General features: G+C 30.6%; 1 protein-coding gene across 5 annotated transcripts in view; it reads right to left on the bottom strand.

Moving 5' to 3' along the window:
* LOC118195450 (hemicentin-1-like) overlaps nucleotides 1-21,754 on the bottom strand; it is a 331,768-nt gene that overhangs the window by 229,666 nt on the left and 80,348 nt on the right. For all 5 annotated transcript variants that reach the window (XM_085827451.1, XM_085827448.1, XM_085827449.1 and 2 more), the window contains exons 14-20: nucleotides 18,796-18,891; nucleotides 15,975-16,244; nucleotides 14,478-14,747; nucleotides 5,850-6,119; nucleotides 5,364-5,633; nucleotides 3,516-3,653; nucleotides 1,488-1,613 (exon numbers count right to left, since the gene is read on the bottom strand). In XM_085827451.1, coding sequence (XP_085683577.1) covers nucleotides 1,488-1,613; nucleotides 3,516-3,653; nucleotides 5,364-5,633; nucleotides 5,850-6,119; nucleotides 14,478-14,747; nucleotides 15,975-16,244; nucleotides 18,796-18,891 — 1,440 coding nt within the window. The remainder of the gene's footprint in view (nucleotides 1-1,487; nucleotides 1,614-3,515; nucleotides 3,654-5,363; nucleotides 5,634-5,849; nucleotides 6,120-14,477; nucleotides 14,748-15,974; nucleotides 16,245-18,795; nucleotides 18,892-21,754) is intronic.

The following is a 21,754-nucleotide window of genomic DNA, read 5'->3' on the forward strand; positions in this document are numbered from 1 at the left end:
AAATCTGCTTGTTTAGTAAACTTTTATTACACTAAATAAAACTAAATTTAAAACTTAATAAATATTTATTAATGCGAACAATGTGCTTGCATCTCCTTGGAAAGTTTGAGTAAGTCAGGTTTGTATGTTGTTGTTTTTAATTTTAGACATGATTCCAAGTTCTCATCAATAAGACGACTTTTCAGTTTACTCTTGAAAATGTTCATGCTTGAAAAAGATTGTTCGCATATATATGTAGAACCGAAAAGGGAAAGAACAGCAAACTCGAGCTTTTTCAGCTGATCGTAAGAGTCAGGAATACTATAACATTTTAATTACCTATATATCTTTTTACTCAAACAAAAAATTATATATGTTCTCGATTTAGAGAAGATTTTAATTTATCAAAATAAGATGTAATTTTTTCCTCACCAAGTTTTTTTTTTAAATGAAAATATTATTGCGCATTCCGTGGATATTTGTACCAGAGCCGCACTTAGGGAGCCAAAGACCCACATGCGGCTCTAGAGCCGCACTTTGCCGACCACTGGCCTAGATGACTGATTATTGGGGGGGGGGCTCATTATTTTACTACAAAATGGCAAATAAGGCATTTATTAAAAAGGGGAAAAAATTAAGATTTTGTAAAATTCTAGTATACAGGCACAATTTTGAAAATTATCGCCTGCACCAAAATGACCTGCTTAATGCTCATCATAATGTGGCCAAATCCCATGTGTATCATATATTAGGATTAAACCAATAATTTTGTTTAATACAAGAATGGGAAGGTATTTTCTTTAGCTCAACATGCACTGCACATGCGAATCTCTCTATTCTAGAGGTTACTGGAAACCAAAGTTGCTGGAAACTTGCTTTTGCCTTTCTGGAAAAACAATTTGATTGGAGCTGCAAAAATTAGCTCTATGCTTGGCTGCTCAAATGACTCTCACATGCTATATAATTTGCCAAGAAAGTGATTGCTTCCAATACTGGCGTAAAAATCGCTTTTTTGGGGGATCGCAGCATAAAATTTCCCGAGTTTTTTAGATTTTGACTAAAATATTTAAACTCCCTGATTTTCCCCTGATTTTTAATAAATTTTTGAATTCTCTGACTTTTTCCGGTTTTCCAGGTAACGTGGCAATCCTGATATACTTTGAACAAAGTAAGCAATTTAGTTATGCATTTTCACTGACTCTCCCATTTCTCAGAAATGTTAGCTCTTTTCAAAAAGTACAAATCAGGCAGAAGTAGTTTGTGGAATCATAACTAATCATTACTCTTGTTTGCTGTTTGCATGATTTTTGCTAACAATGCTACTGATCACCTTTCAGATTTGGATTAATGAGCTATTTAGTTAAGAATTTATTAATTAATGACTTCAATTATCTTAAAAGAGAAAGAAAACAGGCTTTCAGAATACTGACATACTTTATAACATAGATAATTAGCAAACATATTAGCCATACTTCAATATATATTTATATATGTGTATATCAACTTACCATACACTGTAAGATTAAATGACTTTTTATCAAAGCCAGCAGTATTCTTAGCAGTGCATGTATAAATGCCAGCATCCTTCTCTTGAATGAAAGGTATATGAAGCACTTCATTCTGAATATAATGAACTAGAAATAAATAACACAGAGAAATATTAAAGAAACTGGCATTATTAATAAGAAGATTATTTCCGTCTGCATCAAATCCATATTCATTATTTCAGTAAAAATTGACTGGCAATTTTTGAAAAACCACTTATGCAGATTAAGATAGAGAGCCTTAAAAGTTTGCATTCAGGAACATGAAGAATGTGTTAGAAAAAAAAGACACACAGAAGTTCTCTGTTACCCAGCATTGTTGGTCAGAAAATCACACTTTCAATTTTTCTGCAGCCAAAATTATTTAGAAAACATCTTCCATTGGTGAAATGGATTTTCTGGAGGTGTTTCACATTCAAAAAAATCTTTCTCTTCTAGTTAATGACCCTAATTCAAATCCATCTTTGCCTTTAGCCTTTAAGGAAATTATGTTTTAGTTCTCTTTTCATCAATAGATGGCACTAGTAGCTTGACTCCTGTCCAGCCATTCTTATCTTATCTAATCACTATATTTTATCTCGTTCATTTGTGCTTTGGCAGCTGAGGATGATGGTTCGGCAAAACCATCGAAACTAGTCCTGTAAAACTTTGCATACATAACGCGGCAAAATACTGATTTAGTTTTAATAATAAAAATTCATTTTTACAATTTCCCAACAAAGTCACACCAAAAAACTACAAATCCTTTACAAGTATTACAGAAAGATGATTCATTAAATCTGTAAAGATGGTTCATTGTATTACAGTAGAAGTCCAGAAATCCACAAAGCTTGGGATCAGAGGATTTTAGGATTTTGCGGATTTAAGGACAGAAAAGATAAATCATAATATTCAGACTAAAAGTGCAAAATAAATAAGGTGTATTAGATACATTTAATTAAATTATTATATACATTATTGCAATAATTTATTATATGCATTAAATTATTATTACATATATAAATTGATTATATTATTCATGTACACAGCATCAAGGTTTGCTGATTTCGCCTCATATGCAAAGATTTCCGGTTTCGGATTCCAGTGTTAGAATCACTGTTGCTGTAAAATTTCAACAGCTTTTCTTTAATTTTCCGTACATCACACACAATCATGTCGCAATTCCATATGATTCTGCAATAAACCGAGGAGTAGCCTGCCTCCATCTTTTGTAAAATTTTGCACTTTTTGCATTACCGTCAGTCAGTGCAATGTGTTTACGTTTTTCAACATTGCAAGCAGTATGAGTGCGTTTCTTATCTGTAATTGTATTAAAAAGGGCTGAAATTAAAAATATTCTTAATTTATCCACAAAATATCCAGATAGAAACAAAGGCAGCACCAAATAATCTCGTAAAATAACACAGAAAATACAACGTGAATCGTGAACTTGAAGGAAGAGTTGAGTGAAACGTCTGCTTTTTTACCTCGATGCAAGAAATCATGATGTCAATAATTTGGTATTTCTGTTATGGCTCATTATTATTCGGTAAGTATTTTTTCTTTGACATTTCACACTCAATGTTGCGGTTTCCGGAATGTATAAACTGAATGTTTATATTTTGAGATGCAACGCGGATTTCAGGTTGGTGGATTTTCGGTATTTGATGGTATTTAATTCTGAATATTCTGAAAATTTGCAAATATAATGTTGATTTTTGTTGTTTGACATCTAAATTAATCACTTATGCAGATTAATATTAACTTAATAATCATTACAAGCTGATAGCAGATTTAAAATTAATAATAAACATTCTGTAGAGGCTTTGGAAACAGGAAATAAATTTTATCTGATGGATGGTGGTTAAATGAAATTTCTAAGCACATGACTATAACAGCTAATGTAAAAATTTTTAAAAACTAAGTATGGCTCAAAATCATTAAAAATAGATGAAAAATCAAAATTTGCTATCATTACAAAAATGGCAATATTTATTTGCCCATATTACTCACCTAAATCACTTTCTGGCTCAGTCCAAATAATTTCAGGTATGGGATATCCAGAAGCATTACATACAATATCTATTTTATCCCCAATGGTAGCGAAAATATCTGGAGCTGATGAATAAACAGAGCTAATTTTTGGCTCTTCTGCAAATAATAAGAATAAACATTAAAAGTGATTCTTGGGGTAAAAAAAAAAGGTTTTATTAGAACAAAAATTAAATCTTTTCCACTATCGTAGGTCACTCTGAAATTTTTTAGATATGCACAGATGATAAGTTGCAGGAAAAAAATGATGGTTAGATTTGAAAATAAGAACAATTTTAGCCCAGCAGATGATTTTTTTTATTTGCCAATTGCAAGTAGTTTAGTGTACAATAAATTTCAGGCAGAAGGACATGGTTTTTGAGATGAGAACATTATTGTACTATGATTTTAAAGTGGCATTAAACCAAGAAGAATGCATTCAACATCTACAGTTAGTATTTGGAAATGAAGATTCATCTCCTGCTACTGTATTTAGATTGTTTGCAGAATTTCACAGAATCACAACTCTCTTCAGGATGAACACACAGGAAGGCTGTTGTCAGCAGCAATCCTAAATAATATGTCTGCATGCAGAAAATGTTAACTAATAATAATCGCTACACATACCAACTGATACAGAAGGAACTTAACATTGAACCTGCTGCCACACATAAAATTATTCGTGAAGAATTGCATATGAATATTGGTGATGACACATACATGCCATTTTTTGAAGTTCCATACGTCAAGAAAGAAAAGTGTGGGTCTTTGAAGATGATCCCATGCCCACAATAGTGAAAAACAACATGCCATAAAAACATAACACACACCTTTTTCTTCAGAAATACAAGACTGGTCAAATTCATCAAAATGGAAGCACAGAAGACAGTCACAGCTAACTGGTACATCTCTAAGTGTCTTTCAAAAATTCTTCATGAAACAAATATTACAGGACTCATGCTCTGCCATGACAATTCCTCTTCTTATTCAGCAAGACTGAGAGTTGAGTTTCTTGAACAAAAACAAATCAATGTGATAGAACATCTACCCTATTCACCTGATCTAGCTATGCTTGACTTTTGGCTATTTTTTAATTTAAAAAGAACTTATGTAGATGTCATTTTCATTCTGAAGATGAAATTGATGAGGCTATAAATACTTTTTTTCCATTGATTCCATGAAATGAATGATCTGAGGCATTTAATCTTTGGAAAATTCGCCTACAGAAGTGCACTGATGCTGGAGCAGATTACTTTGAACACTGATAAAATTTTGCAAGTATAACTTTAAAAACCTATGTGTAGCTAAAAAATTTCAGAGTGACGCTCATAGAAAAACACTGATCAAACAATTTTCTCTAGATAGATTATGTGCCAAATGAATATCTCCAGCAAAACATTACACTTTCATCATCATGTCATTTTTATCATAGCGAAATTTGTTTAAACATATGAAAAGTACTAGCTCTTAAAGTTAATTTCAATAAACAAAGAATGATGTAAAATGACATACATTAATCACTTTTTATTGATAAAACTTATTTCTGAAATAAGAACACTGTTATAGCTTTTTTTGACACTATTTCTTTCGAAAGCAAAAATACTATTTGTTACAGTACAGCTTAAGAACAAAATATTTAATTTAACTACAATTAGCAGGCAATGTTGAAACACGTATCTTTAGCTAGAAAATTGTCTGATGTATGTTGTTATACATTCAAAAATCCCATAAATTATAATTATAAAAAAATAAAGTTTGAATTAAAAAGTAATTATGACACAATTCAAGAATTTTATTCTAATTGTAGAGTAAAAGAGAAGTGGAAAATACCATGAATGGTTACTGTTCTTTTGACTTCAGAACGCCCAGCCAAGTTTTCACCAATGCAAGAGTATGTTCCTTCATCAGAAAGAGATGTTTTAAATATAGTAAAATTGCCATTCTTGACAAAAAGGGATTCTGAAGACTGCAGTATTATACCATCTTTCTTCCAGTATGCTTTAGGAGGAGGATGGCCAAATGTTTCACATGCAAGTGATAATGGATGTCCAGCTATGGCAACAATAGTAGCAGGAGCTTTAATATCTGCATGTGGTGGCACTGAAAAGAATTTGAATCGATGAATGATAATAATATTTTTAAAAATATTATGCTATAAAAATAAAAGGTATTATTTAAAAAAATTACTCATTCTAGTTAAGTTCCAAGTATTAATTATTTAAAAGTGACCATCGATATTTACAATCACCTGTTATTAACTCATAATAATAACAATTATATTACACCAGTAATAATAGTAATAAAGTTCAAATTTACCCTGAACATTTAAAATCATTTCAGACCGAGCATGTCCAACTTCATTCTCAGCTTCACAAACATATAACCCTTCATCAGCATAGTTTGCTCTGATTTGTAAGCTACCATTGTACATAATATACTTTTCTAAATTCTCCTCCTCACCATCTGGTTTCAGTCTTTTCCATCTTATGAAAGCTGGAGGTTTGGCATAAACATTGCAGTTCAATGTTGCAATATTACCTTCAGTGACATTATAAGATGAAACTGGATGAATGATTCTTGGGGGAACTAAGACCAAAATATACAGAAAAGAAAAAATATATATATATATACACACACACACACACACAAAAAAAAAAAAAAAAAATGCACATAAGTATGCACAATAAATAACAAAAAAAAAATTAAATAATTTCTTTTAACATTCATGATCAACATGACCACCTTTAACTTGCCATTAATTTTGTTAGCACTTTATTACTGCATTTAAAAAAAAATATTTTGCTCTTTGATTTCATTTAATAATCATACAATCATTATACAGAATGGAAGTTATGACAACAAAGAATAAAGTAAAGTAATTATACAAATTTAGCTACTTAATGCTAGCTATACATAGGTATTCATGAGCAGACCTACTGATTTTACTTTCTAGTTTATGTCCATTCAGTTTACCATACAACTACATATAATTTAGGCATACCAACATCACATGCAGTTTCAAATGCACATACAATATGCTTCTCCATAAACTTAGTGCATCAGGTGCCACTTAATGTTTTAGAACAATTATTGTCAGCAGCAATCCAGATAATACCTATGCTTATGTTTGAAGAAAAGATGAAATCAATGTGTACATTTTAGCAAACTACCATCTGATATTGAAAAAAAGTTGTAAAACAAAAGTCAGAAAATAGTTAATACCATTTACCATTTATAGCACATGGGATGAGAGATGTGGAAGCATTACTGAAGCAATGGAACTTGAAGTCCTAATGGAACAAAAGCGCCTATTTATCAATTTTTTGTTTTCAAGGACTATTTTGGAAAACGAGAATTTACGTGGGGTTCCATGCTTGATTCAACTAGCAGTAGGAACATAGCTTTCTCTCCATGATCCTCCAAATAAATTTAAATTTGACTATGTGAATGCATTTTCTAACAAATGTGAATAATAAATTCTTTACCCACATTTTCAATCATATTCCAACATTCACCAGCTCCATCAATACAGTACATATTCATCCACTGCTCAATGAATAATAGTCTAGACATTAACAAAATAGGCATATGTGATCTCTTCTAGTATATAGGATACCACAATCTTAAAAAAAAAAAAAAAAAAAAAAAACCTTCAATAAGAAATTTAACAAAATAACGCAATCTTTAAATTGTATCAATCTTTGATACAAGAAAAAATTTTGGAGGTGCATAAGGACCTCATCACCTCCCAATGTATGCCACTGATATAATATACCTAAGTTTTTAATGGTCATGAGTTGTGTTATTTTGCCCTTTACCTTTAAGTTCCTTTCCCTTCCCATATTGCTGTATTTGTGAAAAATAATTTCTAATTTATTTAATGAAAAAAATTCTACATATAATCAAGATAAATGATATACCTAGGCAAATATAACTGAAGATATGTAGTTTAAATCTGCACACTTCAGAAGTCAACTGTACCTTTCAAAATATATTTTATCCTCTCATTTAATGACAGTAAATTTTAGAAAAGCAACATGAATGGCTATAAGAAATACCACAATTAAGAAGATTAAAACAAAGTTATATTAATGAAAATACTCCTTTCAGTTGGCGAGTGAGAAACCCTTACGAGTAGTCTTGACGAACATACCAAAATTAGTGACGGAGAACACCATCAGACTGACCTGACCAGAAGAAAATTTCCTGTTATAAAAGTCAAGCAGATATTAAGAAGCAAAGAGAATAACAATGGAAAAATGCCGATCTTCATAGTAGATCTAAAGAAGAATGCAACTGGCTACGCGATACATCAGCTTGATAACATGTTTAGTGGTAACATAAAGGTAGAAAAATTCTTGCCGCGGAAAAGACCTCTCCAGTGCTTTAGATGCAAGGAGTTTGGGCATTCCCAACATCTCTGTTCGAACCCAGAAAAATGCTGCAAGTGTGGGCAAAATCATAGTAACAAATGCCCACTAAAAGATTAAGACAAACCTACCTGACTATTTTGTAAAGAATCCCTCGTCAGCTCATATCGAGGATGTTCTGAGTATAAAAGAAAATTTGAGAAGTAGCAGCCGGTGCAAAAAACGAAGACAAAAATTCCCAATCCCGAAGATTTCCTATAACTGACCCAAGCTGCGTTCACACCAACATAGTCATGCATTTGCGCGTAAAGCGTTAACCAATCAGAAGTGAGTTCAGAGGCCGCATTTGCCGGATGACTGGAGACTGCGTGTGTTGACTTAACTTCAACTTTTTGACACGTCAGTTTCAGGCATCTTGTTTCAAACGTCCAGTTTATACCATGGTTTTTAAATGATTGCACTTTCAAAAATTCTTTCTTCTTGATGAAAAAAAAAAGTCATATGGATATTAATAAAAATTTCAGATAACAATAAAAATGCATATGCTAATAGAATAAAAATAGCTTTATAAATTATTTAAAGGAAAATTATCAAGTTTATTAGCAGTAATAAACTTTAATAATCAACCATAAATGATATATGGGTGATAATTATTACAGAATAATCTAAAGCAATAGATTGTTGTGAGAAAATAGTGATGTATTTCGAAATACCAGATTTTGAATTTTTCTGAAAATATATCTACATAAATTTAAGGTTGTTCTTGTGGCCCAGTGGATAAAATGTTGGCTTCTTGAGTTAAAGATTTTGAATTCAAGCATCACCAGGAGTGGTGTTCTAATGGAGTTGGTATTTAAAAAAAAATATTTACAGAAAATTATTATCGCTAGTTTCAGAGTAGTCCAGATGCTTCTTCAGTTTCTTGAACGTGAAATGTGAAAACGATGTTTACCCGCAAGCTACCTTAGCGCAGAGGTAGCACGCCCAAGAAGTAATTTCAGCTTTTGCTAGGGACTTGTATTGCGAGTTCGGACCTTGCTTTTTCCTACCTTTGATGATGGTACGAATACACTTTTTTTTTCTTTCTTTAAATGTACCGAGACTTTTTAGGGGGGGAAGGGCACAAGAAGTTCACATTTATTTTAAATCTCATTCATCATTCATATAAATCTAATTTTCACTCGGCATTGTGTGCATTATCCTTCTTTTGACAATGAGCCTTTGGTATAATTCCTAAGAAGAAGATCTGATTCTATTTTGGCTGACACGAGACTAGCAAAAGCGATACTGGTATTAGTATAAAGTTGCTGTTTCATCTAATTAAAAAATTTAGTGATTTCTGAATTTCAAACGAGTGGTGTCGAGTAAACCATTTGTTTAAAAAATTAAGAAATATGTTATTTATACAGAAAAGAAGCTCGCTAGTATGTAGCTGATTTTATGGAATACTTCTATGCATTTTTATGGCTTCATATTTGTTTTTCTTAACATACATGACCACTTTTCAACAGGTTTAATCTTGATGATAATTTTTCATTAATTTAAAGAACTTTTGCATGAGCATTAGCAAATTTGCTAATTGCACAATTCAATTTTTAATGCAGAAAAAGAAGTATTATATAAAATGCAGTTACTTCAGTGAGTTTTAGATAAAAGTGACGTTATAAAAAAAAACCTTTAAATAGTGGCTGTTCATTACTACATATTATTACGAAATGTACAGGCCCAGTAGGATGGCTTCCCTGCAAAGCAGGTTTAGGGTTGCCACATTTGGCGAGAAATCACCCATTTGGCGACAAAATTGGCAATATACTATGGACGGATGGAGAACCTTCTGGAACGAATTCGTACCGGTTTAACCTAGAATGTTCTCGAACACAAGTTGAAAGCTATATAAACTCTGCTGGTCCACAGTCAGTTTGTGTGGCTCACATAGAGTGTGATGGAGTTGGTATCGAGTTGGTGTCTCATCTAGCGAGTCACTCCCTGCGGAGTCGATCGAGTTGACGGCCGGGCAGCGAGTGCCGAGTGGGTCGTTGAGTGCACCGAAGGAGTCTGCTAGTGTATCGCGGTTAGTGCATCATCGAGACAGCGTGTCGAGCTCTGGAAATGACTGAACCGAAGAGTCGGGAGCTGTGCTCATGTGTTGTCAAGTGCATCGCGAGTTGTAGCGTGGAGAGTCTCGAGAGTATGTGGAGTTCCAAGAACGACCAAGCAGAGTCAGAAGCTATACTCCGGAAGCAGAGTCGGGTGCTTTGCAGGAAGTTGTCTCCACCATGATAGCCTGATAACCTGAAGGCTGTCTCACTGATTGTGTCAGTGTGTTTAAAGTAGTTCATTGATGACTGTAAAACATGTTTTGGAGCTGTCCTGACAATACTGGCTAATAAAGTGTGTTTCGATACTTCATAAAGTGTCATCATTATTCACTCCAAATCTACAAACCCCATGCGAACGTGGAGGAAGAAAATAACGTAACAACTGGTGTCAAGAAGAGAAAATGCAACAATATTAATGACTAATTGAAGTAATTACTAATACATTTAAGGTAAAAAATATGTACATAAGGCACAAACTAAATTTTTTTTTAATTGCTGTTGCTTATTAACTTAATAATTGCTTTTTAAGTGTGACATTTAATTTAGTAATGCTGTAAATCCTGCATATATTTAAACAAAATATACTTTTTTACTACATTATTTAAACCAATTAACGGAGAGTTTATTTAAGGAAGCATTTAAGGAAAGTTCAAACATCATGCAAAAACATTTATGGTATTCTACCTGATGAAAAATTTACTCACCAAAATAGAATCATGCAGTTAGGATATTTTAATTATCATTCAACAAAATTCATACATAATTTAAATTAGATATATACAGCGTTTGATATATACAACGATCCTTTTCTGGGATATCCTATTCCTATCATCAAAACAATATTTTCTGCGATATTCTGACAAAAAATAGTGTTCTGCTTTTGAACAAATAGTTCAACGAGCGCTAGAATTCATCAAATTGATGAGGTGTCATGCGAAAGTAATTTTTAAAAAATTCATTTCGTTCAAGCGCATTTCTTCAATTAAATTATTTGCATCTCCTTACTGCAGTCATCTCTCACATATTAATATAAGCCACTGCATTCTGCTTCTCTTACACAAAGCAAGAAGTAAGATAAGTTTTAATCAAGCAGAAATTAAATACAGTCAAAAGTCATTAATCCGGACTCTTCAGGACTTCAGCGATTCCGGATTATAGATCATCAGTTTAAATCTGGTAAGATGGCATGCAGAAATTATAAAATTAAAAATATGAAACCGTAATTTATGAAATAAAGAACAATTATGTTCTAAAGGGTATCAAAATTTACAAAAAAAAAAGCTTAATATTTATTTGTTTACTTTATTAAACATTTCTTTCAATGTAAATTGCTTCGTTTAATGTGATAATACTTTCTCTTTAATTCTATAAACAGACATAATTTCTTGTTCAGTTACAAAGTTCCACTGGTCAAGTCCTATAATTGCTGTGTCGAGAATACCGACTAATTTGTCAATCGAAATTTTTTCGTTTTCAATAACCTCCGTGTCACTTTCTTCACTATCGGAAGCGAATTATAATGACAAGGAATTTGATTTAAATCATATCAAAGACGGAGTACATCGAGATGAAATACCACATTTAGTAAGGAATTATAAGCCAAGTAAAATAAAAACATCTGCCCTGAAGATAAGGATAGTGCTGACAGATCAACTTCCAATTCATTGCGCGCCGCGGCGTTTCCCCCCCTCCTCGCTGCAGAGCAGCATGAAATTGATAAACAGATTTCGGAATGGTTAGAGAAACAAATCACCTCTCTGTCACTTTCTTCATGCCTTTATCCATTTTTTGCAGCAATTCCACTTTTTGTTTAATGGACTTCAAAACATACTTTCACTTTGTAGATCCTTTACATATTAGTAAATATATATCGGAAATTCTATTTGACATAATCTAAAGTTCAAGCTTACTTTTATAAAATTGCTCTAACAGTCTGCAAAAAATAATAAGCCGGATCCAATTCGAAGATTAAGGAACAACGGAATCTGCAACATTAACTGAATTAGATAATTTTAGCTTGGCTTATACCATCCGTTATACATTAAACGTGCAAGTGTAAACGTATTATGCGCATGCGCACATGCATATTCGCAGCCATTAAGGTCTTAAGCGAATGTGTCGATGCGATGCATGCGCAGAAAGTTTGTAGCTTTGAGGTCCGGATTATACATCATTCCGGATTATGGGTGTCCGAATTAATGACTTTTGACTGTACAATTTAATTTTAAAATGTAATCATAAAAGGTCAATATTATACAATATATGTTATATAAAGCATATTATATAATTACATAAAGCATATTATATAAAGAACTGAAATGACTAGTTTTCAAAAGGTAATAACAAGATCCTATGAAATAGGGCAGCAGTTACACCTTTGAATACTGTCATCTGATTAACAAAACATGTCTGAGAATAAGGAAAATGTCATAGATTAAATGTATCTATAACATGCTTATTTGAATGCTTAAATTCTAGTGCATAACAGTGATCAATCATGCTAATAATTATACTTATGTGAGGTTTATCTATTTATTTTTAACTAATAGTTAATCTTAAGTTTTACTACTTTCCTATTATTATCTTTTCACCTACACTTTTCATGCCAGAATGTAAATGAGATACCAAGCATTTATTCAGATTAAATTTGGAAGTTATTATTTTTGTTTAATTATTTTTGGAAGTTAGTTTTAGAGGATATCTGCTTATTCCAGGTCCCATTGTGTTGTGATTATTAGTTTTTTGATTCTGTGACACTGAGTGCTTCTAGCCATTTGGCTTTGTCTCGCTGGTTTTCTACAAACCAGAGTTTTGCCTGCATGTTAAATTATCCTGTCAGGTATTGGGCTAATCTACCGCATTCTGAATTTGTTCAACGTTATGTATTTAAGCCAGAAATGCTTGGCTTGTATAAACCCAAGTTGGGTAGTTGTTAATTTTGTGTTAAAATAAAAGGGCCTTGTACACCTTTCTTCTGACTTTTGTTTTGTTTCAAAAGGCTAGAAGACAATTCTTAAATAGTTTTTTTAAAGTCTATAGTGTATGCTCCCTAAAGCTGCTATCATACATCAGTTGTTTCAGAAGAACAACTGTTTGGAACAATTTTTCTACTTTGTCACAACAGCCAATTACCACAGATCACTTTGGGGTTAAAATGTAAAGGGGAAACTGGTTCTTCATTACAAACAAGCTGATAGCTGATTGGTTGAAAACCTGCAATTTTTTTTGAAGGGAAGGAAAAAAATTGCGTGTCTTTATTTCGATAGAAAACCAGACAGAAAAACTGTCCTAAACAGCTGTTCGTATGAAACAAATGCATGCATGATATGGGCCTAAGAGGACCAGACTTTATATTTAAAACAACAAAAGCATATAGAAATATAATTAAATACAGGAGGAAAAGATAGATGAAGAATTTCCTAGTGACAGGAGAGAAGTTTCAGTTCAATTGTGCTGGAGTTGTTATGCAAAACAAAGTTGAATCTAATAGTTGCTATGGAACTACAGACTGGACTCAAACTTCTAAATGGAGGAAGAAAGAAGAATGTCATAACTTGATGGTGGAAATCCTAAGAAGAAGGAAGAAGGAAAAATTAATAGCAAATCTACTTACCAAAATTTAAAAACTCGATTTCTCTTAATAATTAAGGATTCATATGATACGTATGCTATTTTATTACTGACTGTCTGATTTTCCAAGCAACATGGAATCCCCTTTATAACCTAAGATTTTTAGTGAGATGCTTGGATCTCGTCTGAAGAATACATAAACAATACTCTTTCAGTTTGAATTAATGAATGCTTCTTTGACCACTATTTAAGGTGGATTTCACATTTACAATTGCCTTCATGTATATATAGAAATGCCAAAAATGCAACTAAAATGCTGGGACTAATTTCAGTATTTTATGGTTCCTCTTGGGAAATACAATAATTCTGATTGAGTGACGGCAGCTATCTCCCTGCTAAATGATAAAATTACGATTAGCCTTGATCGTAACATCATATTTATTGCAGATTCTCAGGCTGACATTATGCCTTTACCACTCCTGGTTGTAACACTGAAACTCGGATTCTTCTTGTAAAATGAAATCTAATCAACTTGGAATGTCTAAAGAAACTAATTTTCAGTTAATTCTGAGCCAATGTGATATTACTAGAAATGAACACTTTATATAATAAAGCTGAGAATACATCTTAAATATTTTAACCTGATCCATCTACTGTCAAACATCAAGCAGACTATTTAATTTTAAATTCAGATTATTTCCTCTAAAATCAAAAACAGACAATCAACATATAAGAGTTCAGTTACAGATAAGAAACAGGATGTATTACTAGACAAAATAAATAAATACATCATTAGTTCCATGCTTAGGCAGGCGGGCTTTGCTTGTTTTAGACTAATAGGAATGTGCACATATACAGCAATTTTTTTTTTTTTAATCAGCATCTAAATATTATGAAATAAGTACCTTTAACAATAAGTTTCATAGATTGGTCAGAAGTTCCAACTATATTTGTAGCAGAGCAAATGTACTCTCCTTCTTGAAAGCTTCTGACATTTTTTATTTTTAAACTACCATCATTTTCAATATAAATTTCATCATTTGGTATTAACTGAATGTTGTCCTTGTACCACAATATAGCTGGCTTCGGATCACCCTTCACATTACAAGACAAAGTTATATCTGATCCTTCTGTAACAACAAATTCTTGGTTAGTTGGAAATATCTCTGGATGATCTGGAAAGAAAGGGAAAAAAAAATGTTAAATCAATTAAACAAAAAATAATGTTTTTAAGTTAGAATTATGAAATATATTTTATGCCATGCAACTAAGATTCTGCAAGAATTTAATTATAAACTCTAAGAATATTTACTAAATAAACCTATGAGAGACAATTATGCCTCAATTCATATTAAAAAGTAATATTTTTATGGATCAACAATTACAGAGACACAGGCTAGGAATGACAGCAATTTCATAATAAAATTTCTTTTCCTCCATGAATGAACTCTTAAGCAAATTAAGAAAAAGAAAATTACAAAGAATTTTATATTAATTTCAATTCCTCCACCCATTATTGAAATTATATGAAATTATCCCATAAAAATATTTAAAACTATTAAGTCAAAATAACAAAAATTTTAACATGGTATATATTCATCAGCAGTAAATTTTAAAATAATTAATGAAGATCTTTCATATAGATAGATAATCATAAATGAAAATTTTTTAAAATATGTCATGTTACTTCAGTTATGATGGTTGATATATTTATGAAATTTCATAAAACACAAAAATAATCCAATTGAACAGCTATTATATTATATTATTATTATAACTAATACAGTACAAAGTCCAAAATCTGGACTCGTCGGGACTTCGGCAATTCCGGATTTGGGATTTTTCCAGATTATAGATCACCAATTTAAATCTGGTAAGATGGCATGCAGAAATTATACAATTAAAAATATGAAACCGTAATTTATGAAATAAAGAGCAATTATGATCTAAAGAATTCCGTAACTTTGTACTGCATATTTTTGCAAAGTGATGTTTTCATCACTGATACTGTAAAATCAAAATATCAAATAATTATCTTTGAAAATGTTGGATATATCCTGCAATATCAAATATTTAGCCAAAGTTAATTCTGTATGGAAAAACAAACAAGCATATCTATCTAACTGGTAAGTAAATTTATATTAGTCTTAAATAAATGACAATAAGTTGTGCAATTATATTGAAGAACTAGCTGGAAGTAAATTCCTTTAATTTATAACTAATTAATGTTTTATTCATATGCTTATTTTAAATACTATAAGATTCAAAGCAAATCTTAAACATTAATTTCAATTCTTTTCAAAAATTCATTCTGCTTGTTTAGTATGTTGCTTTTTAATCAATCCCATGAGTGATATAATATTCATGTATTTATGAGTAAAGTCTTAGATTTAACAACTTACATAAAATATTCAGATACATTTCTTCAGTTGCATTGCCTCCAATATTTGAAGCAAAGCAGGAATAATTTGCTTCATGGAAGTCATCTGCTTTTAGAATTTCTAATCTTCCATCATCAATTTTTAACCCATATCCAGTTTGCAAGAGCTGACCATTTCTAAACCAAGTAAGGTGGGGTTTGGGATTCCCATCCAACACTATACATGATACAGATTTCTTTTCTCCTTTTGGTACTTCAAGAATTTCCGGCAGTGGTGATAGTATTGGTTTTCCTGCAACATATATATATATATCACACATATATATATATATATATATCACACACATATATATATATATATATCACAATAATAAATTCTAAATAATATTTGCATCCATCATTCTTAAAAGGGTACAGTATTTAATCACAGGATGACTTATAAAAAGTAATGAAAAATTAAATATCCTGAATATTTCGATATCATAGATTAAACATTCTGAATACTTCTCTGCATTAAATTTCGTAGTAAAAAATCCAATGATTGTTTTAGCATTCAAAAGTCTTCATGGCTGAGTGTATTAAAAAAATTAATTCTGCAATTTCAAATATAATAATACAATTATTACATTTTAATATAATATTCTAAAATAAAACCTTATATGATGAATCATGAAGAAATAAATAAAAATAAAATATCATTAACTAGGTAATTGACTTGAGTGCTTTCTGACAAAAGCGGATTAGTTGCAGGTTTTCTTAGAGAAAAATTTTATTTTACCGCAAGTATTAAAACAAAAATATAAGAAAGCATATCTTTATAGATTAACATAAAATGATGATAATTCAGGCAGTTAATCATAAACAATTATTATATTCTCTTTCAACATTATATTTATATTGAAACAATTTTACAAGTTTTTTGTTATCATTTGTAAAAATTCAGTTATGAAAACATCAGAAAAGACAAGAAATCAGTATCATAGATGAAATTAATATGAGTCAATCAGACACAATATCATTATGAATCATTATCACTGTTCGTTTGGTCTTAATTACACTACACAGTATTAAACAAATTTCCAAATGTGACATGTTTAATAAATTGCAGTTGATTCCTGATTAAATACGGTAATATTGGGGATGTTTTCCATATTAAACTCAAAATCACAGTTAATCTAGTCACAAATTTAGAAAACAAAAACATTCATTTTTAAAATAAAAACCAAAGAACAGTTAACAATTTCAAGCATTTTCTACTGAAGAAAAATTCAAAAATATGACCGATCCACTTTGGAGTCAGAGAGTGAATGGATATTACACTGTTGACTTATTACATCGTTATTTGAAGAAAGTGATTTAAATTTTTTTTATTTTCTATATTTAATATTCATGCTTTCTTTACCTATGTAAAATTGTATAAATTTATTTGTTATATTTCAGGTTAAGGATGATGTTTCAAAGACAATTAAGCTTTCATGTAAGCCCTTTTCTTTGTTTTTTGCAAACTTTTTTTGTATTAGCAGATGTATCAGATTCTTTTATTTGTTATTTATAGCTTGACCAATGTATAGTAAGTATCAGATCATTACGCATTCCATACAGAAGTGTCTTTAAATGTGCAATTTTTTCAAAGTAAAAATTACTTATTTTCAGAACTGAGTAGCAAAATATTAACTGTGAATGGAAACAAATGACAAGATTTAACAATATTGGAATATTTTTGCATTTATTTCCTACATTTCATCCTGTTACTAGCCAAACTAAGAAAATAAAAGGTTTCCTTTTTCCTTGCACATATATTGTATACTTCTTGTTTCTTTCAATATTGATAATTTTATTTAATCAAACTTTTTAACATTTAATTTTACTTGAAACAGGCTGATTTTAAATGGAAAAGAAAGCAAAAAGTAGCTATAAAAAGGAAGACAATATTAACATAGATTAATTGCAAATAAGTTTTTTTTAAAAAAATACATGTAGTCCCTTTGACTAATCTGAATACATGTAGTCAAAATGAAATAAAACATGTAGTTTTTACATAATTGGGACATTTATAAGCAATTTTCTTTACTTTCTCTTCTTATAACAAAACTTAAACAGTGAAACATACATTGAGAAACAAACTGGTGCATTTTTTATGCAAGATCATTTACATATTGATTTCTCAACCAAGACATTATTTTTGACAAATTTTGTCAAATATAATGAAGTACAAATTTCATATTAATGATTGGATATCAATATAGTATTTATAATGGTTATAATAAAAAAATTGAAATTTCTCTATTATAAGATCACGTGTTAAGATAAGGGTAAAAAAAGACTGGAAATTACTGGATTCATGAAATACTTATTTTATGAATAAGGACAGTAAAATTAAATAACTGCTAAGTAATTTTTCCTATAATCATCATTTTTTACTTCTTAATATAAAAGTTAGCTCACTTTACCAATGCACAGATTTGCGCTTTTAATTTGCTGGAATTCGCTACAAAGATTAAACTCAATCAATCTATATGAAAAATTAAATTAACAATAACAATTTAGTCAATTAATTAAAAAGCATAAGATTTGGAAATTTACAAAAAGAAATAAAAATGAAATAAAAAATAAATTAGTGACTGCAATTTCTAAAACTTATTTTCATATTTTCTTAAACCTGAACAAGCATTTCAATAAATATGATTTCTTTACATAAAATGTAACATTTAAGCTGATATGTACATGTAATCTGTATTCTTAGAAAAAAAAAGAAAGAAAGAAAGAAAGGAAAAGAAAAGTTGATGAAATATAAGTGCAAATCTTGCATTGTGATACAATGAATTAAAAAGAAATTTTATTACTTATGCCTGTAATGGCAAGATCCAAAGATTGCTCCTCAGTTCCAAATCTATTCTGTGCTCTACAAATATATTTCCCAGCAACGGAAAGATCAGCATCTGCAACAAACGTGCAATATTACATTTTTCAATACATAAACTGCAGCAAAAATTACAAAAATTTTATTATATAAAGGAAATGATAATTGTTTAATAACTACTAGTATTTACAAATTCAAACTTACACTGACAGTGAAATTTGCAAGCCCCCCCTCAAAAAAAATTATTGATTCTTTTTTTTTCAAAATAAAATTGCTAGAATTGCTAAAAAGGGGAGAGAAAGAAATGAAAAGTTATTTGCCTACCTTTCTAAAATGTTTAAAGATTTTACTCAGAATATCACATAGTTTAGAAAAATATTAACAAATGCTTACATTTGACAGACCAAATGACTCAGACATTTAGAAATTGACCAAATGACAGAGATTTTGTCTGCTTTCAATACAATTATGTCCAGATAAAAATGCTAAAAAAAAAATCTCATTCATTTCATTTCTTTTTTTTTTTTTTTTTCTTTTTTTTAATTTGGAATATTTCAAATGCCCTGATGATCTGAAGCTGTGCACAAGTACAGATTCTCGTGCCGTCAAGAAGATCAACTCTGTTACGAGATTTAGTTAATCAGCAACTAAGAGTTACCAGAAAGAGCAAACTCATTAAGACTCCAAATATACTGAATTTAATACCTCATTGATTTGTTTTGTTTACTTCCCATTTTTATTTATTTATGGTTTAATGTTTTCCTCTATGTTTGATTTTGAGCCGGATAACCAAAATGAAAGGTGGGAGAATGAGCTGTTCTAATCGTTGGTGGGTCGTTCAACATGTCCATAATTTATTTACTATTGTTGTCTTTGGAATTTTGGCATCCAAAAGCTATTATGTTTGTTTTTGTATTGTTTAGTTAAAAGTAGTCATCTTGAAAGCATGACTGTGATACGATTGTTTATTGCTGAGCAGCTAATTTCCTGTCTTTTACTATAACCGACAGCTGTCATTATTTTGACAAGGATGTAATTTGTCACTCAAGTTTCTTTCCATAAAATTAAATGCAATAAATGTGTCATAAGTATGGACTGTAATCTAAACTAAGACTCAGGACTGACATCAGAATAGCACCAGTGTCGACAGAAAGACCTGTCAGGTAAATGAGACTTATTCATAATTCTGAGTTTTGGAATTTTCTGATGGGATAATAATGTTTCACAAAAAGTAATAAACTAAGAATCTATATTAAACTTCAATATATATATTATAATCAAAAATTTTAAAAGCAACATGCTTATTTATAAGTTGAAAGAGAAGAAAATGTATTTACTTACATATGTGAAGTATATTTTATAATTTTTTCAAGAGCTACAAAACAGTTCTTAAGTTATTGAGATTATCACAGTCATATAGTGCCATTTAGCTTAAACTAAATAAGAAGTTTTTAAATTATATATATCGGCAGCCAGCCTAAAAAATGAGCCAGTCAAAGTGTTTCATAAGAATCACCAACCTTTATTTAAAAAAAAGAGAGAGAGAATCCGAATATTACTAAAAGTCCATATTTGTATCACAGTCATTTTAAAGATTAAATAATTACTAGCATAAACTATTATTAGCACAAATTTCTTTCTTTTTTTCTTTGTTTAATTGAGCACATGAAGGCCATCAGCTTAACAGAAAAGAGTACCTTTGTGGATCGTATTTTAAATAAAAGTGGCCGCATTTATGTTATAAGTGGAAAACCACATAGAAACACCTTTGAAAGTACACAGTTGCTGAGATTTTTAATTTAATGTCTAGCTCCAGTATTCAGCAGTCAAATTTTGCAGAATAAAATTCCACAAAATTTGAGTACTTATTTTGAACTCAAGAATAATAGCAATCCAAATTTTAGAAACGCATCTGAAATCATTACTGCCATTGATAAGCTTTTATCTTCAGGTCTGATTTCTAGAAAGCTATTTACAGGCCACGAATTAATCACTCAAACTTGTTACACTGAAATGATCATGATCCTATACATCTCCTTTCAGCTATTTTGTAACTTGCTATAATTATAAAAATGAGACACACTGCTTTAAAATTAAACTGGTAAAAAAGAGTTATTGCATGTGCCAGAATACAAATATGATTTGATTTTGCAATTTTGAAGAGCTTAATTTATTTGTAAAACAGTACCAAGTAGATTGCATAAGTATAATGTAAATTTTTAGAATATCCTCTGGGGATCCTACAACAATCACAAATAGAAATGAAACATAAATGGATTTGTATGGGTCCTTTATCCTCATAAGGACCCCAGGCAAGTGCCCAGTGAGCCCATGTGTTAAAATGGTACCCATTCAGAGTTTATGACTTCTGTGACAAAGGCAAGTATGCAATGACATTCTTAAAACCCCATGACAAACTTGAGGTAAATATTTATAAAACAATTAATGAAATAAAGAAATCTTTTTTTCTTGGTACATCACCATAGTTTTCTTTTGTAATCCAAAAGAGATCACACACGATATGATAATTCGAGACATTTAACACATTAGCATGAATTTAACAAGGAATATGAATATTTAGATGCTTTACAATACATTTGATTTTCAGCAGAGTTTTTTTAATCAGAGCGAACGAGTGAAGTGTGTCCTACAGTTCCTTTACTTCACTGTAAAAGAAGTTCCTTTACTGCAGCACAACTTGAATAGAATGTCCATTACTCTCCGTTGGTCATTAATGATATTCATCACTGCATGCTAACAATAGCAACCAATAATAGTAACAAATATCTAAAATTTAGATACAACATACTTTTCAAATGATTAGTTTAAATTAAATGGAGTTGTAAGAACTACAAACAAAACATTTCATGTTCAGGGTTTAGGGGAAAATAATACTAGGGAAAAATAATACTGTCTCAAGCATACATTCTAGTTTCTCATGA

The sequence above is a fragment of the Stegodyphus dumicola genome, chromosome 12 (assembly GCF_044657685.1).
Source record: "Stegodyphus dumicola isolate Sdum_Otavi_A_Nest chromosome 12, ASM4465768v1".
NCBI lineage: Eukaryota > Metazoa > Arthropoda > Arachnida > Araneae > Eresidae > Stegodyphus > Stegodyphus dumicola.